General features: G+C 44.2%; 1 protein-coding gene across 2 annotated transcripts in view; it reads left to right on the top strand.

Moving 5' to 3' along the window:
• The first annotated feature begins 1,552 nt into the window (after positions 1-1,552).
• Positions 1,553-20,948, top strand: part of LOC112562137 — a 32,633-nt gene continuing 13,237 nt past the window's right edge. Inside the window, exons 1-2 of one of the 2 annotated variants that reach the window (XM_025235186.1) lie at positions 1,553-1,772; positions 14,781-16,325. In XM_025235186.1, coding sequence (XP_025090971.1) covers positions 15,659-16,325 — 667 coding nt within the window. In that variant the 5' untranslated portion in view covers positions 1,553-1,772; positions 14,781-15,658. Of the gene's footprint in view, positions 1,773-10,331; positions 10,461-14,780; positions 16,326-20,948 lie in introns of those variants that run through there. The other variant, XM_025235187.1, reaches the window with a different exon arrangement.

The following is a 20,948-nucleotide window of genomic DNA, read 5'->3' on the forward strand; positions in this document are numbered from 1 at the left end:
GAAGTTTGCGTATGGTTTTCCTCATTGTATAAAAGCAATCGCTAGCAGAGAATGTATCTGGCTTTCTTGAATGCTTGCTCAGGGAAAATAATAACTTTTATCTGTGAAGTGATGGGACAATTTGTTGCTTATAAAATTAACAACTTTTATTTCAGCCAAAACCACTTTTGCATTGAACAATTTACCTTCTCTAGCTGTTGCATGATGCAGGTAGCTGCACACCTTTTTCAGCTTGCAGACCTGATAATCAAATCCATTAACAATTATATAACTCAATTATTTCTATCTCACATAATAAAGATATTGTCTTTGAAGATGTCATGACCTAGACTGGGTGGAGAAAAGTGATGTCCCTTCGTCTAACTCGAGGAGACTGGGGGATTGATGTTTTACACCGAGCCAGTAACTAAGACTCTTTCATGGCAAGGCAGCCAGCCCAGTAAACAGATGCTACATGCAAAGAAAGAACGTGCCCGAGACGAGAGCTGAACCCAGAACGGCCAACCCTCACTGTATTAATGACAGGCGCTAACTGTTGCACCACCGGACCGCCCTAAAGTAGCTAGAGGGGACTATAGCTCTCTGTCGTTTTGGTGTCTTCGTCGACTTTTGGATGTCTCCTACTCGTCTATGATGTTTGTTGTGCCGTTTGTCTTTCTTATGGATTGTTGTTCAATGCCTGCGTCGTTTCTTTCAATCGACATCATCCACTAACGGCTTCCGTGTCCTGTTCTTCGTTTTGCCATCTTACTTTGGGATTTTAACTTTCCAGGATTATGAGCCTTCTCCACTGACACCTTTAACTTTTCTATGACCATGTACGTGGATAATCCTTGTGTCCACGGAATCTGCACATGGAGCAAATTTTCAAGACGCGTCACAGAGAAGTGTTACCTTTGACCTCTATATCTACGACTGTGAGATTGGCTACGAACGTTCATCAAAGCTGTAGATCGCATATATGCTGATGGCATCCTCTTCTTTACAACCTTAGCAGGTACACTTACATAGCTCGCAATGAACTCTGCTTTTGGGACTATATAGTGTGTGTTTTAATGTGTACAGTGCTTTGAAAGTGAGACTGCCTTCGAAAGTAAAGCGTTATATATTATTACATGTTATCTTAAAAATCCCTTTAACCTAGCGTTTCTTAAAAATTTGCTTTCGTCCGATTTTATATATATATGCTTTATATATTTTTTTATATATCGATTCTTTATTGGGGTTTTTTTTTTCCAACAAAGCGGACGTACGTCCGTACGTGGCTTTAAAAAGTCATCTAAGTAAAATTTTCCCTCTCTCGCTTTTTTTTTTAAACAAACAATTGACAAATAAAACTTACACATGGTTTTTGAACAGAATCGTCATGGAACAAATGACAAGCAGATAATACACATAGACATTGCATCATCAGTTTGTGCTCTCGTCTGCTTCAACACCACGAAACGTGTTGTGATCTAAAAATAACTAACGCGCATGCGCTGATGAAGGCGCTGCGTTAGCCTACCGTAAATAGGTCCCAAGCGATGTGTGCACATGTGGGGTATAAACCTCATGTAGACAAGGAAGAAGTGTAGTGCGTGCTGCGTTGTAGCCTTGCGCACGCATCGAAAAACAGCGAGCCAAGTAGAAACTAGTTCCCGTCATGACAACCGTGACCGAAATTAAGGCGGGACAGGATATCTGGTCATCGCTATACGTGCTGCCTGTGTCAGTGTGTCGTGTCATGGACGTATCTGAGTAATACACATTCATGAGTGTGTTAACTGGTGGTAAGAGTTGTTGCATTTTATTTTGACTCTAAGCCTACTGTCGGCTGCTGGGCTGAATCTGAAGGCAATATATAGTTGCTGCATTATTTCCTGCTAATGAAGTAACTACTTTGTAATACAACACTTTGCAATCTACCCCTCTCATCACGATCGCTTCCGCATACTTTTTTGACAATTTTCATGTAATGCTATCGAGGACGTATCTACTAATTAAATAAGCTTCAGATTATCGATCGATATAGTTCTCAGTAAGAGAATTACGCAGGATTATTATTACATGTATTTTACAAAATTGTGGAGTGTAATAACTTAAAATAATATTTTGCTTCCAAATCGTGAACCCAAAAGAGAAGCGGTGGCTCAGAAACCTTGAAACTACAAGAATTTGTTTAATGATCAACGATATTACAGATGTTTATTGATTTCGCGTATCGTGTTTGTGTGTGCCTTGTACGGCTAACAGAAACCACACATTTGCTTATAAAACTGACAAATCGTTAACAGTTCATCAAGGCGTAAAAGCAGAGGGTTTACTCGTCCGAAAACGTTGAAGACTGACCCTTACCGCGTTATCTGGTGTACACACGAGTTTCTGTTTTGCTCTAGTGCAAAGCGTTTCTCGCTGGGTCAAGTTCCCAGCATCAGTACAGAGCCCGTGACTGATGACGCAAAGGCGGATCACCCATTCCTTTCAGATCTGCTTGACAGTTCCCCAAACAGCCTGCGGAAAAATTGGCATCCAGCTGAAACAACCACATCACCAAACAACTGCTTTAATCACGATAACAAAACTGTCCCCGTCCGTCCTGGAGAAATGTCAGATGTTTGTTTTCAAATTTGTCTTTCACATCAACCTTCCGGGTGTGAATGTCGTCTGCTGCGTTTCTGTCGTAGTGTCGCCGAGCGCTCTCCGCACCAAGTGTGTTGAATTTGCATGATGCAGTTTAAATGTAATGTTTGGTCTCTCCAGCGTTTTCTATTTGTAACAAGATGCAAGCTTGTTTAGTCTCGGGATGTTTTAGATGCTCCAAGTCTGCAATAAACACACTTATATTTCCTCCAAACTCCCTGGACTGCACAGGTTGAAGTGACCTGCTGGCACCAACAGCACGTGACAGAAAAGAGCCACATGTTCTTTTTCTTCATAGCAGCTGGAGTATGTCCACCGTCTTGCAGGTGTGTATGTGTGTGGAGGGGAGGGGGATTGGCTGTTATCCTGTTGTTGTTGTTTTTTTTGTATTTAATTTTACCTGTGTTCTGATTCTCTGTGGTAGTTGACTGAGGACACCTCATCCATACTTTAGGACGAAGATTGTACTGAACGTGGACGAAAGAGTGTTAACACTCTGTCGCAGGTAGTCTCAGAGTTTTGCCGAAGTGGAGGACCCAGTGAGAAGCAGACCTGTCTTGTGTTTAGGCTTTCTACACTGGTGTGTTTCTCTTTAGACCGAGCGTTCGTGAAATCTGCGGGGCCTGAGAGGCCTGTGGTATTTTCACCGGAAGGCTGATTCATTGGGCAATACAAGAGGATTGTGACCTGTTGTGAACTAATGTAGTTCAGGATCTCCATGTCCCTTTTTGGGGTGAAATGGGTAGTCGAGTGGTTAGAGTACTGGCGACCGAACTCGAAGGCGCACTGTTTCTATACCCGAATGGACAGCGAATTTCCTCCAGTCGATTGAGTGGTCGGGAATGGGTACCTGACCCTTTAGAATGTTGAGGAAAGTAAAGGAGAAGAGATGGACACATCCCTCACAGGACACTGGCCTCGAGAAAACAGTGGTCTTTTACATATCTCTAACATCCCGAACGATCGAAGGGTTATGGGGACGAACTGTCGCTTTGTGAAGTAGGGCAAATCTTGCAGCTTTTCAACGAAATCTTTTGTCAAATCTTTCCTTATTACCTCAACGTTTTGCCTTGGAGGCTACACTGAGATAGAAGTTTCGCTGATTGCCAAATGGTGACACCTTCTTCCCCATCCCCAGGCTGAAATTCGATCTGTAACACACAGGCCGATCAAACCAATATCCACTGTCCTTTGTGCGCTATAAAAATAACCCAGGGACTAGTGGTATGCGAAAGTTTATGAAAGTTGCCACCTACTCCTGCCCCATAGGGATCTCGAGATAGCCTGTGTTCATGTCCTGTTTTAGAGTTGAAGAACATTGCGTTTAACAACAGATTCCCAACAGTGAGTGGAATCGAGGAGGAACTGTCTTTCTCCCCTTATAGAGATACAGACTGTAACAGGCAGAAAGACACACGCGAATGCATGCATGCACGCGCGCGCACACACTTTGCTGAAAGATCCAGAGATTGCCGTTGTCTTAGCACCTGTTGGATTCCATAGTCAAGGTAATCCGTTAATAACATTGAACTTTATTTTGTTTTTTAGCTACAGTGATGTTTTTTCGGTGCCGCAGACGGGCTTTTTCGCCACACTAATATGCGCGTTCATTACTTGTTAGTGCAGTAACGTCGGTGAAATGCACTGCGTCGTTGTTACACTGACGCCAGTGAGACCAACTGCGGGGTTTGGCGTCTTGCTGACGTCATGCCACTAACTGCGCTGTTAGTAGACTGACCACGGACACGTACAGCGGCTTTTGGGAGGGGAGGCATAGTGACGTCGTCAGCTACATGGTCAGTACGCCGCAGTAATAAGTATGCAGTCTCTCGGAGTGTTGTGTCAGGCCAGCCGATTTATTTATCTTTTTTTGTACTGATGTGAGTGTAAAATGCGTTGTCTTGGGTCGCGGTGTGGCATGGATGCTTGACGTGTCTAGTTTTATTGTTCTGGTCAGAATTTCTTCAGTCACTCTCACACACGAGCAGTTGACATAAACCAAAGATAATCGTACCTCCCCCACTCAGCCACCCACCTTCCCACTCACAAGTTGGTGTCGTAGACATAGTCACCCATCATCATCGTCATCGTCGTCGAATGGATATTGCTGTCTTCACATAGTACATAGTGTATACGATTCCTTGTCCTAACGTTTCGTCATGCCTGATATGGACATGATTGATGTCTGTTAAGAATGATTTCGTTAAGAAATATGTCCGCCAGTTACAAATGCCTGCATCGTCGCTCTTTTGTAAAGGTTCTTTTTCTGCAGGATAAAATAAAATTATTCCCCATATGAACGTACCCTTAAAACGTTGTTTTCAAACTGTCACTTATCATAACATTATAATGTAAGTAAATTTGTTTTACTATGCAGATCCTTCTGTAAGCTTCTGAAGAAAAGGGAGCCTATTTAGTTGTGTCAAAAAATAAACACGGAAAAATACTGGAAATTGTTCTTAAAGGCTACCTGTGTATTGAGTATTTGTTTCCCTATTTGGAATGTGGAAAGTTTCCGCCCTCCTCCCCACGCGTATCCAGCGTGAAAGCAGCCCGAGCTCACGTGCGCAATAAGTCGGCATCAACAGACTGCTTCGTTATGTTCTGCAGCCTTATCAACCGTCCGCATGCTGAGAGGTGCGCAGAAGCGCCGAAGGACTTGCAAAACTATATGCGCATTCACAAATCTTTTCCCCAGAAAAGTTAAAAGGGCAGGACAGATATATGTGTGTTTTAGCCAAGCAAAGCTGTGTTGCAGTCTCAACGAATTTATCCATGACCTTAGACTATGATATCTGTGTGCGCAAATACTATCGTAACTGTTTCATTGCTCTTTTTTTTTTTTTTGTGCGCCGATAACTATGCTCCCACCCATTAATCTCTGTATTCTCTCTTGCATTATTTGGTTAGTTTTCGTTACGTAGATCATGGAATGCAGACTTACACTAATGATGGCATTAGTTGTCTTTTTAGTAAAGATGTAGCCCAAGGACACTGGTCTCCGGTATTCATCATTCACAGCTGTTCAGACCAGAGTTACCTTCTGTCGTTTCCTGACAGGTACTCAGATGGCGCAGCGTCAGAAGTGTAAAATGCTGACGTGTTGGCTCCTACACGGTGTCAGCCTGGTGGTCGTCATCATGCGTCGTCTTGACTTCGCGCTGAGACCTATAAAACTGTCTCGCCGAGTCGGTTGCTGACAGCAGCGACTGTGTTCGTGTGACGCATAATTCTGGTCTGGCGCGCGCAGTAGTCGCGAAAGTTTAGTCTACAGTCTATACGTCCGCGCGAAAGGCGCGCCTGCAAACGCGGAAGAATGCGATGCTACGTGCAGGAGGAAGAGAGGGCTGCAAGTGTGGATAAGAGACAGCTGAAATGTCACGTAGTCGACATCTGTGGACGTGAGACAACTGAAAAGTCACGCAGTCGACTGAACCTCCTCGTGACCTTTTGGTCACTGAAGGGCACCGGATACCGCGGTTGACAGTCTACCCGCTTTCGGTCGTCCTTAGACCTTTTTCGATTGATCGATCGTTCGCGCGCATGCGTGCGTTTTCATCATTTCTCTTTAGGGATTACTAATGGCTAAACTTTAAGCGACTAGAGTTTACCGTCGAAAAAGATCGAAGACCTGAACACGTCACGTTTCACACACACGCACACACACAAAAAGGTTTTTTAGTCCCCATGGTACCTGATATAATTCTGTTACTTTAGAGAGAAAATGTCGGATTTTGCGAAATTGTCTTCTAAATTATGTATATTGTAAATGGTTTGAGAACCGGCCTGATATCATTTCCGGTGGGAACCTGAAAAAGTTGATACATCATTTAAAAATTTTCTCCTGAACCGCCGGAAGTACGGTGCCATTGATGTGTGTGCGTGATAGGAATAGTGAAGTTGTGGGGGTTGAGATACTCTGGCGCAGCACAGATTTCACATTCGTAGGAGGGGAGCTGACGTCGTGGAAGGTGCAGTTGGCGGTGCATGTATTTCACCCCTAGAATGTCTATTGACCCGCTGTTCAACCCTCTCTCGCAGCACCTGACCCGCTTTCTGCCCCATCTTGCCGCACACCTTTCTAACGCACAGCCGGCTGCTACCACTTCTGCTGCTGTGCTGCATGGTGCTGCATGCTGCGGGGAACGGGAGAGGTAGGCCCAGAGTCCTAATGCGGACGACGTGTCGCCTTGTTGCTACCGCGATCCTGTGGGACACGCTAATGACGTCATAGAGCGGCCGTTCATCGCTTGATGTCCCTCATCGAAGACCCTAACTGCCCGGCGTTAGTGAAGTACAGCAGTTATAGCTGCTAGCTGCAAGGCGAGGTTAATCTGTACCTTCTTGACACGTTTCTTTCTTGAAAATGAAATCGGTACAACAGCGTCAGAGGAGACTATAATTTCAAAACAAAAGTTTCAATATATAATTTCATAACAAAAGTTAAGTGGAGAATGGTTACTAATTTTTTAAACTGTCCTAATTAAGCATGTGAAGCTTAGATTAAGACATAGTCGACTTTTAAAAAACAAAAACAGACTTTGCTTTTCTCTTGTTTCAAAAATAAAAAGTAAATGTTTAAATATGTTGACAGCGAGAAACCGAGAACAAGTTGGCTTTGATGCCAGCTAATCACTTGTACTACATGTGAAAATGTGTTGTATGAATCTCCAAACAATTAAGCTAATAATATCCAACCAGGGGTTCTTGTTCACATTCCTGCCGTTGCACTAGTGGATGTCAAACCTACAGTGCGCCTTTCTTCATGACTAGGCAGCATTAACTATGCTTGAAGTAGGCTTGAGGGTTTCTAAAAGTCCCTAGGTTATTGTTTCATAGTGCACATTATCTCTCAATTGCACTATATATATTTACAGCCACAATAACTCCATATATTCCTACAACATCCCATATGCCCCATCCTACAAAACGCTGTCATCACGTTCAAGTGTGTCTCTTTTTTTTTCATCACTTTTTCATAACGTGTTTTCAGCACATATACAAGAAGAGATGAGTGTGGAACCTGTATTTCTGCCCTATACCACCTCAGTGGCAGTATATACCCTAGTCTACCGCTGTTACTTTAAATAACCCGCCTTCTGGGATTAATGACAATTGTCCGAGAATCTGAGAGAAGGCGCAGTGTCTCAGCCGCGTGCTCTCTCGGCGTGATGTAGATTGCTGTTACACAACCACACAAAGCGCAAAACGCTTATTCCGGGTGAAGGAGGTGAGACAGGCATTACACCATTTAATTGCCTGGAGGAAGACACTCTTCATTCATTTCTCGATCCGAACAGTAATGAACAATAGTTATTTTTGTTCATAAAGGTCAAAGGTTCATGGATTTAAGGCCTAGCGTTGCAGCCTTCGTTCGTGACACTGGGGTTACAGCATGGATGACGTCAGCGTTACTGCACGCCTGTAACTTAATTCGTCGTAAAAAATGGGTTCGAAGCCCCTGTATTCCAGGCTGATGTTTAACTTCAGTCAGATGTATTCTGAGCGAAAGAACGCCGCCACTTTTTTTTTCCTGAGATGTCGAAGACCCAGACTAAACTTCCTGTTGCCGGATTTTGCGGGTTGTGGTGGTGGTGGGGAAGGGGTAGAAGTCCTCTTAGCATGATACGTTTGCCAGAAACATCAGGCGAATAGAGCAAAAGTTAGAGAGTGTGAAAAAAAAGAGTGCCTACAGTGGCAAGACACAAAACAAAATAGTTCAGTGCGCCTGCTGGGAGATGTCGGCATCTACTTTTCACAGTTCCACCAGAGGCTGATGTCAATGAGTCCTTGGGACCTGTCTACACAATTCGCTTCTATTCCTGTCTTCCATTGCATCCTTGATTAGTGTCTGTTATGTCCACAGGGCTATGAAAACGCACATATTTGCAAACGTGGTTTTGTAGCACATATGCAACATATATTTAAATTTATTTACGTAAACGGATGATTCTTTTCACTGCACCTGTTTGCCATTAAAAGTAATATTTCTTAATATCTGCTTTGGTCATGAGTAGAGGGCTTATTTTCAAAATACGTTTATGCATAAAGTGATGATAGAAAAATTAAAATTAAAGTAGATTCCTAGTTAACTAATAATCGGCATTGTCATCATCCATTTGTCATGATGATGGTCAAACTCCCTTGAATGACACCTTGTCCAGTTGATGCCGCGAACCTGATTGCAGGTTCGCGTTTTGAAAAGTAATCAGTCTCACAACAAACACCCGTCAGGCCTGAATTTCTGTCCAGGTTTAGAAACAGCAGGTCGTGCAAATCTGATATATACTCTAGCTCGTTCTTAATTTGTTTATATACGTTTTATCAACAACTACTTGTCTAGATATGTTACATTTCTAGATCTCACAGATCTGTCAGTCACATGAACGTGTGTGTGTGTCATTCACACTTCGCTTGTGCATCGTTTTGTATACTTCAGGATTTCTATTTCTTTCATAATTTCCTGGATATAATTAGAGGATGATTTACTACGCGACTACGCGATCCGCAGCAGCTATCGGTGGTCAATAAGCAGGCACAAAGAAGGAAAAACCAAACCTACTGACTACTGATGGCTGCTGTCGGGGGTCCGTGGTGAGTCTCAATTTGTTATTGTTGGAGACCTGGATGTGACCACAACGTCACCTTTATCTGCCTGTCATGTCATAATTCTTTACGTGACTCTGCCCTGGTTGGTGGATAAGAATGTGATGTACCCGTGTAACTACAGGCGAGATTGTAGTGCGAGCACTGGCTACTAGTCCCCGCGGGGCAATATTTACTTGTCACAGGTGCGCGGGGCGCTCGCGACACACTTCTTATCACTCGGGGGTCGGGGGTGGTGGTAGGGGATGGGACTTCTCGATCTGTCGTGCGTACTCGACGAAACAGGGACAGGTCAGAGGTGTTACGTAGCCGAGCTAAATCCCCGAGGTCATCTCCGTGACGATTAGTGCGTGACATAAGTGGTCAGCCTTTTCCCCCTCCCCAAGCCCCGCAAGCCAGCACACTAATGCGGTAATACCTTAATTGTCTGGCGAACTGACTAATTTATTCAACTTTTAAGAGGAGAGCGTGAAGGAACAGAGACGGTCCAAACCTTGGTGAGAGGAAAGCGAGAAAGAACAGAATAGAGAAGTTATTGACTAGGAATTTAAAAAAAGAAAACTTGATCGAGGAGACTAGAGAGGAAGAGAGGGGAAAAAAAAAAGGAAGAACAGTATCATCATCATTCTCGTAATAATAACTGCAGCATCAACCTTTTGAGTGACGCAGAAAACACACCACTCATGGCATAAAAGTTATTTTAGTTTTGTGTGAAATGTAAACTTTGAAAATATTAAGTCTTTAAAAATACCAGTTACTTTTTTTTCACCCTGGTCCTCCTTTTTTGTTTTGGTGCTCAATGTTACCAAACAGCTGCGGCGATTTCAGTAGATCCACTCTTTCGAAGTGATTTTTGCTTTGCGGAGCAGTCTGATCTAGATAATTTAAAAGCGGGTACTGTCAAATATTAGCTACCTCGTTTGAGATCAACGGATGTCGGCAAAGATGTGGATCTGAAATCTCTCTCAATCTTAGTACATAATCTTTTTGGCCCCTAAAACTGAACTGTGATTGCCGCCTACTCAAAGCTAGCGTTTGCTCTCGCTCTCTATGGCGGCTCGCTGCGTGCGCAGTGTGTGTCGGCTGCTCGCGGACCAGCGCCCTCTAGCAGAGCGCTAGCGAAACAGCACGTCACGGCGAAAAACATGGCGTCCAGAGACCACTGTGTCGTCCGGAAACCTGTGTCGGGAAACACGGTATCTGCCAAGACCGCCGGCAACCAGGCCTCGAAGGTAAAGTAAACAGACAGGCCAACGTTTCGGGCAGGGGGCTGTAGGGTTAGATGGTCACGGTGGGCCTTGATTCGTGCACATGCAGCTCAAATACCAAAACAGTCGTACAGCGTGTTGGTACTCGCGGGTATTGATCGCGAGTTTACGGTCCCCTCCCACCTGAAGTGCACGCGCCGCTTTGGTCACTGCGCCGTTCCGTTCGTGTCTAGTGGCCATCCATATGTGCCAGGAGTTTAAATCCATCAGTTTTCAAGCGAAGGCCAGCGACCGATTAATGATTACCTTGGATGCTGGTTCGAAATCGAGTGATGTATAGGCCCACCCTCTCTTTCCACACTCACACACAAAAACAGGTAGACATGCAGAACATGTACACAATACCAAACTGGAGCATTGTTGTGGTCAGGCTACTCGGCTTCATTGCGACTGATGGTGGTATATGGAAGTGAAAAGTGTAAGCATGTTGCTGGAAGATGTACACACGCTGCGCCCATATGCTTCGCTGTCGAGTAGAATTTAGAGATGGAGTCAGGTTTAGGTTCCCACGTTTCAGTTGCTACTTGTATTATTACAGTTTTCGGAACAGATAATTTTAATAATCACTAGGGCACACTGTTAGTACCCATCAGTCACTCCCGCGCTTGGACACAGGCTGACCAGCACAGCAGTGGTGAGGGGCTGTTTACGTCGGTCTGTGTTGCAAGCACACTGCAGTGGAAGTCGCCCTGTACCTCAAATCAACAAAGTCTTCACGATAGACTGATATAAAATAATTTAAATTATAAATTACAGAGGAAGAGAATACACAGAGAGGTAAAGAATACAGAGGTAGGCTTAGACTTTAAAAAGACGGGAAGAAATTAGTTCAGAGAAATTGTATAGTGGTAAAAATAATGTAGTTGAACTTAAGTATCAGCAAATTTTGTTTGCTTAAAATTTAGAAATAAAAAAGAAAATGAACACTGTGGAAATATAGATAAGATGAAACATAAAATTGAGTAGGAAGCTAGGTTGTACCTAGAAAGCGCACCTGTGACTTGGGGTTTTCATGGTACGTTCTTAGCAAGTACTCGTAAATAATGGGTCTGCTAGCTCACAAATGGTATGGTTCTACAAATCGGTGTGCAGGTTTCTGTGTCTTCTATTTTCGGTATCCCTCCCACCCTGCATTCACAACAGCGACAGCAGCGCTGGCACGCAGTCCCTGCTGTCGTGTTGTATACAGCACGGCTTCCCCAACCCCTACTTCCCATCACCCCCGTTTCCCAGCCCCGCATCTGTCTCAGAATCTTGATGCGCGTGCCAGAGACACCATGTGTGCATAATCACCAAGTTGGAGCTGTCTCACTATCAGCTCGACGCGGTCATTTCGTTTCTTCTGCCATCGAAGAGCGCTACGTTGGAAGTGCGCATGCACCGTGAACATCAGGAGTTTGCGACACGGTATGTGGGTGGCATGTTATAGACATCGTTTTCCCTCCCAGCTTGTCGGTACTACGAGGTCGATGACAGGTAGGCTAAACAGAACTATGAGGATACAGAAACAGATTACGTTATCGTTGTAATTAGCTGGTGACCGATCCTTTGTGTATGTGAGTGTGTGTGCGCGTGCTCGCTTAACTCGCTTTCACAGCTGGGATTGTTTTTCTTTATATATTTCTGCTGGGCTTTTTGGTGTGTGTGGGTTTTGTTTGTTTGTTTTTTGTTTTGTTTTTTTTTCTTTTAATCCGGACAGTCTTGGTTAGTATAATGGTAAGGAAACCGGTTCGGGTTGGAAAAAAATATATATTACCGTCTGAAGAACGGCTTCTCCCCTTCACCCTAAATGGACACCTCAGACACTGGCAAGCTGTATCTTCACAGCCAGGCGAGCACTTTCATCCCCAGCCAAGTGAAAAATATTCATGTAGTACGTGTTCTGCTGGCAGTACGCACAGAGCTCACGCACACACATTTATACATTTCCAGCAGTGTGGACGTGTATATACTTGACTTTGATTTGCTGTAGATTTTAGTCGTGACATCACCGAGCAGAAGGTGTGAAAAGAACGTGGACGCCATGTTTAAAACGATCCTTGATCTTGAAACTAAAGCTGAGATGTGCGATGTGACTTGAAGATATTTGACCCGAGCAAACGCCGGATGTAATACATGTAGCTTCTTTTTATAACTATATTCAAACTAACATTTTTCTTGTCTCCTACCCACTGCCCGCCGTAGAACAGATCTAAGTTGTAGACACTGTAGACCTGTCATGCACCGCAGTGTGCTCAACATTTTTATCCAGTTTCAGTCTTGCGTTTTATGAGAAATGTACTGATTGGTTTGTATTGTTTAAGCACTTCTCATTTTTCCGGCTGTAGAGTTTTCAAAAGCAACCATACAGAATTGGTCAGCGATTTTAGTTTGGCTCATTTTTTTCAGCCATTTAAGTTGTTTCTTACTTGTATCTGTTGTACTGATAGGTTGCCGTTTAATTTGTTACGCTTCCACACATCCAGTCCAGCCGTTTGCATTAAGTTTTTGTGATCATGATTATATTATCAGAAAAACCCCACAAAACTTTTAAAATCCTTTCTGTTGCTTGCTCTGGATTTTATAAAGGACTTGTCAATCATGGCATCCATTTCATTTGATAATCTGTCGGCACCCATACTTCATTTGTAATCATTCTAATGCACACCATCTTTGCTTTCTAGTAAGAAATTCTGTGTGTGTGTGTGTTCGACATCTTTGCTTGTTCTCTTAAGTCACTCGGATAAGAAGGAAACTGTAAAGAAGGAAATTAAATTATAGGCCTTGGGTTTTAACGGCTACAAATTTCCTTTTGAGGTCGTGCCTGTCTATCTCACATTGTGTGAGTGAGAGAGAAAGAAACTATACGTGCACTGTATACTGTTAAACAAGTATATTGAGTTCCTTTGTGTGTGTGTGTGGTTGTGGCAGTCACTCCAATTTTCTCTGCATATTCGTTTCGTAAGATCGCATCAGAACAATGAACACAGTGAAATCAAACAGTTGGCACTGTTTTTAAATAAACCACGATATATTATATTCGCATTTTCGTAAGACGTGTTTTGGCATGATTAAAATGGTTTGATTAATAAATGTGGCCTAGGCGAAAAACCGCTGGGACATGGTGACAGACCCATGTGTCTACCGGTGTTGGTGTGGTATTTTAATAGCACTAATTCCCAATGGGCTCACTGTTGGCAGTCACAGCTGGAGGGAGAGCTGCACAGGACCTCACTAGTGCGTTTCAAAATACCTTCACGCATCGCGTACTCCGCAGACAGTGAAAATATTTGGCAAAGGGTGTTTGACATGCTTTCATTTATTTGATAGCACGATAAATAAGAATGTGGCTGGAACATAATTTACGATCTGTAATTCTTCTTGTAGGGTCTAGACGATATGGAATTCTTTTGACAGCTGTATACGCATTTTATGTGTTTATGTATAACTATACGTGTACAAGCCTAAGAATATATATATATATGGGTTAGCGCCATGTTAAAGCGCATTGAGCTCTCTTGTGTATGAGAGAGGCAGGGGAGATGCTCTATGCAAGTAATATCATAATCATCCGACCCATGCCCAGAAATCGAAAAATTGTGCAGCACCGTATCTGTATTGTCGCACACGTCCTATCATGGCACTACGCAAGTGAACAGAAATTACTGCTCAAAATGCGTAAAATGCGAACCCCCCCCAAAGGAAAAACCCCCACAAAAAATCAACAAACCACACACACTTCTCGAGTCATGTGATTCCAGCACTTCTGATCCTAGCACTCTTCTATTGCTTCTTCCGTATCGGTTGCTTTAGTAACATGTAAAATAACATGAATTGGTCGTGGATTGCCTAGAGACTTACTGGGGCGCTTGCCGATGCTTATTCAAGCATGCGTCAAATAAGAAATGTTTCGCCAAAGGTTTCCCGTTTCCTGTCCCATTTACATATCTATGGGTGGCCGCGGATACAGGGTGCTCAAGACATCTAGTTATGTTGCTGATAGTTCACTGGCTGATCGTGTCTGGTTCCAGTATTGGGGATAAGAATGCTAGGGCTTGAATATTTCGTTTGGGCCTCAACGGCCTGTCGCGATACATTAGAAGGCAGCTTTCTGCAGCATGATGGGAGAAACACTGTAAATCGTCGGATAGGGAAGCTAAAGCAACGACAGAGATTACGCTTGGCCTGTACATTTGAACACTATGTCCGTTTACACATTTTTAGGTATTTTTACACATTTTACTTATTCCCTTTTAAAGCAGACCATTCGTCCTTACTGTTGAACTCCCTCGTTTCTTTTTGCAGAAAAACAAAAGCTACAAATCAGCTCACAGCATCGGGTCACGCAAAGCTACGGAAAAGGTGATTACATATAACGAGACGCTACCCTTCTTCCCGGAGATGGTGCAGCAGTTCTGGTCTGGCAAGAACAGCATGGATGGCAAGAAAAGGTCCGCCAGTAAGAAGCGTCACGCCGCCAGCCCTCCGTCTGACGCGGTCAGTGAGAAGAGGGCAAAAGGGACGTGAAGGCCCAGGTTGTGACGGCCAAGAAGGTCGCCAAACCTTCGACAGACGCGACAAAAGCAGGCTGTTTGCTGCTGATGATCGCGGGGAAAAAAAACGAGAACTCTGTCCCCGAAAGCAATGCTCTAAAAAACAATGGAAACAGGAAGACTGGTAATTCTGCAAAAGTCGGAGCAAGGAAAGTGCTGTGTCAGTGACAGGAAGGAGAAGGACAAGAGAACACAAGCTGATGTGGGCAACAGAAACAAATTGGCGCCGGAGAAGAAGGCGGGAAAAAGAAAAGTCCGGCGTTTCAAAGAAGACGACAAAGCCTCGCAAGAGAAAGAAATTCCTAGTTTGAAATCGTTTCTCAAGCCGAAAAGGGAAGCCAGCTTGTTTGCCAGTGCCATGGTGAACATCTTGTTCGAGAAAGTTCCGTCGCCGAAGAAGGACAACAGCACCAGCGATAGAAGCAAGAGATCCTCGTCCAAGGCGCTCGTCCAGACTCCAAAAAGCTCGCACAAAAACGATGCAGAAGAGGGAACAGCTTGGCCAGCAAGTCAAGAAAAAAGCGATGGACTCGAAGAAGCTTCCCCTGCCCAAGAGCAAGAAGGCGGGCGGGAAGAAGGCAAACAGCTCCGAGGCAGAGAAGGTGGTAAAGAGAAAGGCCAAGACCTAGGATGGCAAGTCTCAATGCCCGGGCTCTAATTGCAGCGGAGCGCGAGAGCCTGAAGCTGGCCCTGGAGCGCGCGGCGCGCACCGACCGCTACTGCGTGTCGTGGAAGCACAAGTCGCCGGCCGAGCGGAGCGCTGGTGTTCACGCGGAGACGGCTCGCTGGGTGGAGGGCCGTGGCGACACGTGCTGCATTGACGCGACCATGACCCCGGTTCCCGGTGTCTGCGTTGCCAGCAAGAAGGACCTGTCAGCCTCCACCAACCCAGTTGGCCCGGGCTCGTCGCCGGCGTCGGCCCTTCACGTGACGGAGGTGACTAACGCGATGGGCGCCGTGCACCTTGGCCTGTCGCCTGGCTCTCGCGAGAAGGAGGCGGTGGCGGAGGACCGACCGTCCAGCGTGGTGGACGTGGTGGGCGCCCACACACCCAGCAAAGCTCCTGTCCTCAGCGCCTCCTCCTGCCTGAGCAGCTACGGCGGTCTCTTCCCGCACAGCGCCCCCTGTCTATCGCCCTGCCCCGGCTACTCATACTCGCACACAGAGGGATACGTCACCACGTCAGGCTACCAGTCCTTTACCCTCAGTGGTATCGGCACCCTGGGGGTACCTGTCGTCACGCCCACCTACCGCACCAGCGCCTTCAGTGTTCCTTACAACGCTTCGCTGCCTTACGGTGAGTAGTGATCACTTAGTCGGGTTTTACCTCGTCTGACAGTTTGTGTGTGTGTGTGTGCGCGCGCGCCCTTTTGCCTGTGCATGTCTGTGTGAATCCGCCTTCTGTGTGCGCCTATGTTCATGTCTGTGTGTACGCTCCGTCTTACCACCGCTTCCTACACAACACCTTTGTCATTCAAAATAAACTGTATAGCACAGCTATCTGTAATGTTTAGTTCCGTTTAGCAGGTTCCGTGTTTTTTCACGTGGAAGAAAGAGAGAGGAAACCACACTGTATTTTTATTCAGATGAAACAGGGAAAGTGCGTTCACACACACACTCACCAGTACACACCCGCCATTTCTTATTTATTTGCTAAAAACTGCATTTATTTTTACCGAGACTGTTTCTGACAGCGGTATTGAAGAGACCTGTCGCTTGTAGACGGTCCTTGCGAAGAATCTCGTCTTTAAAAAAATATATTTAAGATCAGTATTGATCCAACATCACGTGTCCTTCCGGTATAGACGGAGAGAGTCTGATTAGGCAGCACATTGTACAGCATTCTCTGGACCCATGCAAGTGTTTTTTTTTTTACCAGCCACTTATTGATCATGGTGTTGGGGATTTTTGTTTGTTTGTTATTTTACGAGCTAATGCTGCCGACCGCTTGTAAAAGCCTGGATGGTTATTCTCTCTAAATTTTCGGTTGTTTTGGGAAGTTGTTCTGTGGTATTGTCGTTTTTTCCTTCCCTTGATGCGTCACGCGATTAATATTTACGTGATTACAATTTTTCTCATGTTACGCAACAGCTCTGTGACCTGTTTAACAGTTTACGAAATGTTGATAATGAGCTATATGATAATGTCTGGTCTTGGTTATAAACCTTGTTCTGTCAGTAAACAATATCTCTCTTTTAGTTGAAAATAAAGGGTAAAGTTCTATAAAGTTCGTTGGAGCTGCAAGGGGAAACGGCACCTGAAGGTCAGAAACAGATCGCCTTGTGTTGTTGTTTTTTAAATCGAATGAACTAAAGAATCTCCTTATAGATTGTAAATTAATGAATAACGATGAAAAGAACGTCTTTATTATCTGACAGACTCACACCAATAAATACACATATTTATACAAACTAAATACTCTGAACTGTCACCAGCTTCTATTTGCGACTGTCACCACTGCAGAATGGTCTATTAGGTTATTTCAGATTGCTGGAGGTTTGACGACGGATTGCATTTCTAGTGCATTTCTCGCGCTCCCGGTTTGTTCTTATTTCTGGGCATCCGCCGGGCGATTTCAGTTTCCTTTCTCTCTCTCTTCCCGTCAGCATTTTCGCCCACGTAAGTGCGGTAAGAGCCAGCACACACGGTCAGACGGTGCACGGCGAAGGGCGAAGTTGTTTTCCCCGAGAGCCGTGACGTCTTCCCAGTCAGGCTGGACCTCAAGCAGACTAGCTGAGGGACCGGCTGGCCGATGGTTTCTGGTCCTTTCGTTCATTCTTTGCCCCATTTCGCATTTTCTTTGCTAGGCTCCTTGGCCACCATGGCTTAAGCATCTTGCGTGATGCCGTCTGCAGGTGCACGCCGCCTGGTTGAACCTTTTCCTCCGTCGTGTCTGTGCATCAGATGTGTTAGGCCAGCTAGGGCCAATCCCGTGGTCTGTGCATCTGTGGGCTCCGCTTTAATGGCGGACGTGGCGCTTGATGGAAGTTTTTCCAAGCATCTAGCACGTGCATCGTTTACAAAAGAAAAAAAAACCCCCATCGAAGTGCATCTCATGACCCTCCTAACTTCAAACAACAGTCGGATGTGAAGTTTTCTGGAAACCATTTATCTGTACTCACGCATTTTTTGTGGAACAGAATTGGCTTGAACCTTGTTACTTGTGAGAAATCGTAATCTTCTTGTTTTAGTGCTCATAGTTTTTGTTAAAAATGCAGGTGTACCGCAGTAGTGCCACCAATGTTTGATGCAGCACTGCGCATACCTCAATCTAAGTTTTTGTAATTGTAAATGCGGTGTCTGGCAAATCTGAAAATAATTAGTGTGATTGAGGACTTCATTCTCACCATAAAGTGCAAGGCATTTCTGGAATTTTTCGAGAAGCATTTTTGCGACGCTTTGAAGTAAGACTTTACTGGACTTTGGCAGCCAACTTTCGATGACTCTGGTAGCCCCTCGCAGACATTTTAGCTTCCACAAACTACACAAAGAACAACCAAAGAAACAAAATTTTAAGTTTAAGAGATTTTGAATAGGGATATACAAAAGTGTAATCTTTGCCTAAGGGTGGGGAGGCGGACTTTCTGCGGGTGCTATTTGCCACGATTTCTTTGTCCGTCCTGTTGCACTTGAGATACAAGACAATTGCACGGTGTCACCTCACCGATCACCAACTTTTAACAAAGAGTTGACGGCGTTCTCGTGCTTCTCCCTGACTTTCCGTTGGTTTCGATGACGAACCGCTGTCGTCACGCCCTTTATCAGTTTTTGTTTAGAGAAAATGATCGGGCCTGAACACAAGCATCCACAGAGAACAAAGACCTTGCTCCACTTTCATTTGGCAAAGTTTAAAAAATTGTGTTTGCAGTTATATTTTTTAACCCTTCTAAACGATTTTTTAAGCCAGTGTTTGCACTGAATGCTCGAATCTAAAGACTACCAAAAAAAGAAAAAAAAAATCAACTTTTAGAATATACGAATTCATCCTTTGTCTTTCCTGTCGGCTTCAGTAGCGTCTTGCGCCGTTGTGTAACGCCGACGAATTAACCAATTATCTTTGGGTGTTTTCCTTGTCTTTGTTACTGTCTGTGGAACAAGAAGGGAGGGAACACCCGCTGTTCTGTTTTATAGCCGTACAGTGGTCGCCGTTACCGATGCTGTTCGCGCACGGTAATTGCTAGTTTCAGGTAAAGCCTTTTCCCTCCGCCATGCTGCATTGATATTTTCTTCGATTGTGCGCCGGCCTTCTGCCTCACGCAGCGCCAACCCCGCATTTACCACTCGTATCACATCCGCCTCAACCTCTGTCCTGCAAGTCGCTGGCGACTTTGCCAACATTTACCTTGCCCCTCCCATCATATCCCTCCAAAGTTTCTCAATATACTTTGAGTTAATTAGTTTTTCATTCTGTGTATCATAGTCCTTCAATATGGGTATGCTTTTTTTTTTCTCGTGATGTTTTCTCCGACAACGAAATGCATTTTATTAGTTTCGGTGCAATTGAAGACGTGGATTGATTGATTTAAAACCTATCGTGTATCTGTGAAGATGAATATATAAGCAGCAGGTTGAGTTATCAAGATAGAAAAATTATGGGGCAAGAAACTGGCAGTTTGAGAGTCGTCCTCATCGCCCCATCTCCCCTGTCCAGAGATGGTCTTTAGATATTACATCACGAGATTTTAGCCAGATGTTATCATTCAGTTATGTTAATGGCTGGATCGGCTTTCAATCGATTATGAGATATACATTTCAAATTTAACAAACAAGATATTAACTAGACAACGAAAGGACGAAACGGATAAATCTGTGTTTTACATAAGAAGAGATGATAATCACAATGCTTGCACAGTTCTTAGAATATATAATGCGGATGTGTTGTGCACTTGCACGCTTACTCATGTAGAAACCTGTGTAGAGGAGTGCTCACGATACTGCCCCTCGTTTCCCCATTACACATATACAGTAGGATGTCTGTAGTGTGTACTTTACAAATCGTTTTAAAGCCATTTTCTGTACAGTTAAAGCCGTTTTAAACGTCTTACATGATGCTTCTACACAAACTTTAATCTGGTCAAACGATAGTGAGCGCAGTTCACATTTTCCTTGTTTTCTATTTTCCTTCCAAATTTTAATAATCCCGGAGAAACTAGGGATTGTGCACTTTCGATTTCTTAAGCTAATGCTGCCTATCTAGAATTATCACTCACCACTTCGCACCTGTCCTTTTCCATGTATACGTTTGCGACGGAGAATGCTTACACGAGACGACAATGAGACAGCGATTGTAGGAAAGGGAATTGAAAAAAGGAGGAAAACTCATTATTGGGGAACAGTTAAGCGTTTATGTAAAGCAGGGATGAGGAACCATTTCCCTTAGAGGGCCATTTCGATATTTATAACATCATTCGCGGGGCATACAAAATCATCTACTTAAAAATAAACCTACTCTGTTTGGTCGAGCTGTTGTTTTGCCAATGTGTTAACACTTTTGCAGCGTGTACAGTCTTAGCTTGTCTGGCACTTTTGTCTTCTGAGTCGCCACAATCCACCTTTTCGTAATAAGGTGCGCGAAAAGGATGCTCCGCTCCATTGAAAAGCATAGTAAAATAACTGTTTGGAGTCTGTAAAACTTTTCGCTTATAATTCCAAGAAGAGACAGATCATATAGTAACACAACCTTCTTTTTTTTCTATAGCACATTTTCTGTTTTTTGGTTGTGCAGTGGAAGTACATCAACAACAATAATCATCGTCATCATCATGATTATTAGTACACACATATCTCATTCTGATGGAGGAGTTCATGGCATTTACAGGGCGCCCAACGGTTAGCGCCTGTCACCAGTATAGCAAAGGCTGGCTGTCCTGTTCAGCTCTCGTCTCGGACATGCTGATCGTTCTTTGCAGGTAGCAATTCC

Source organism: Pomacea canaliculata, linkage group LG4 (assembly GCF_003073045.1).
Source record: "Pomacea canaliculata isolate SZHN2017 linkage group LG4, ASM307304v1, whole genome shotgun sequence".
Lineage (NCBI taxonomy): Eukaryota > Metazoa > Mollusca > Gastropoda > Architaenioglossa > Ampullariidae > Pomacea > Pomacea canaliculata.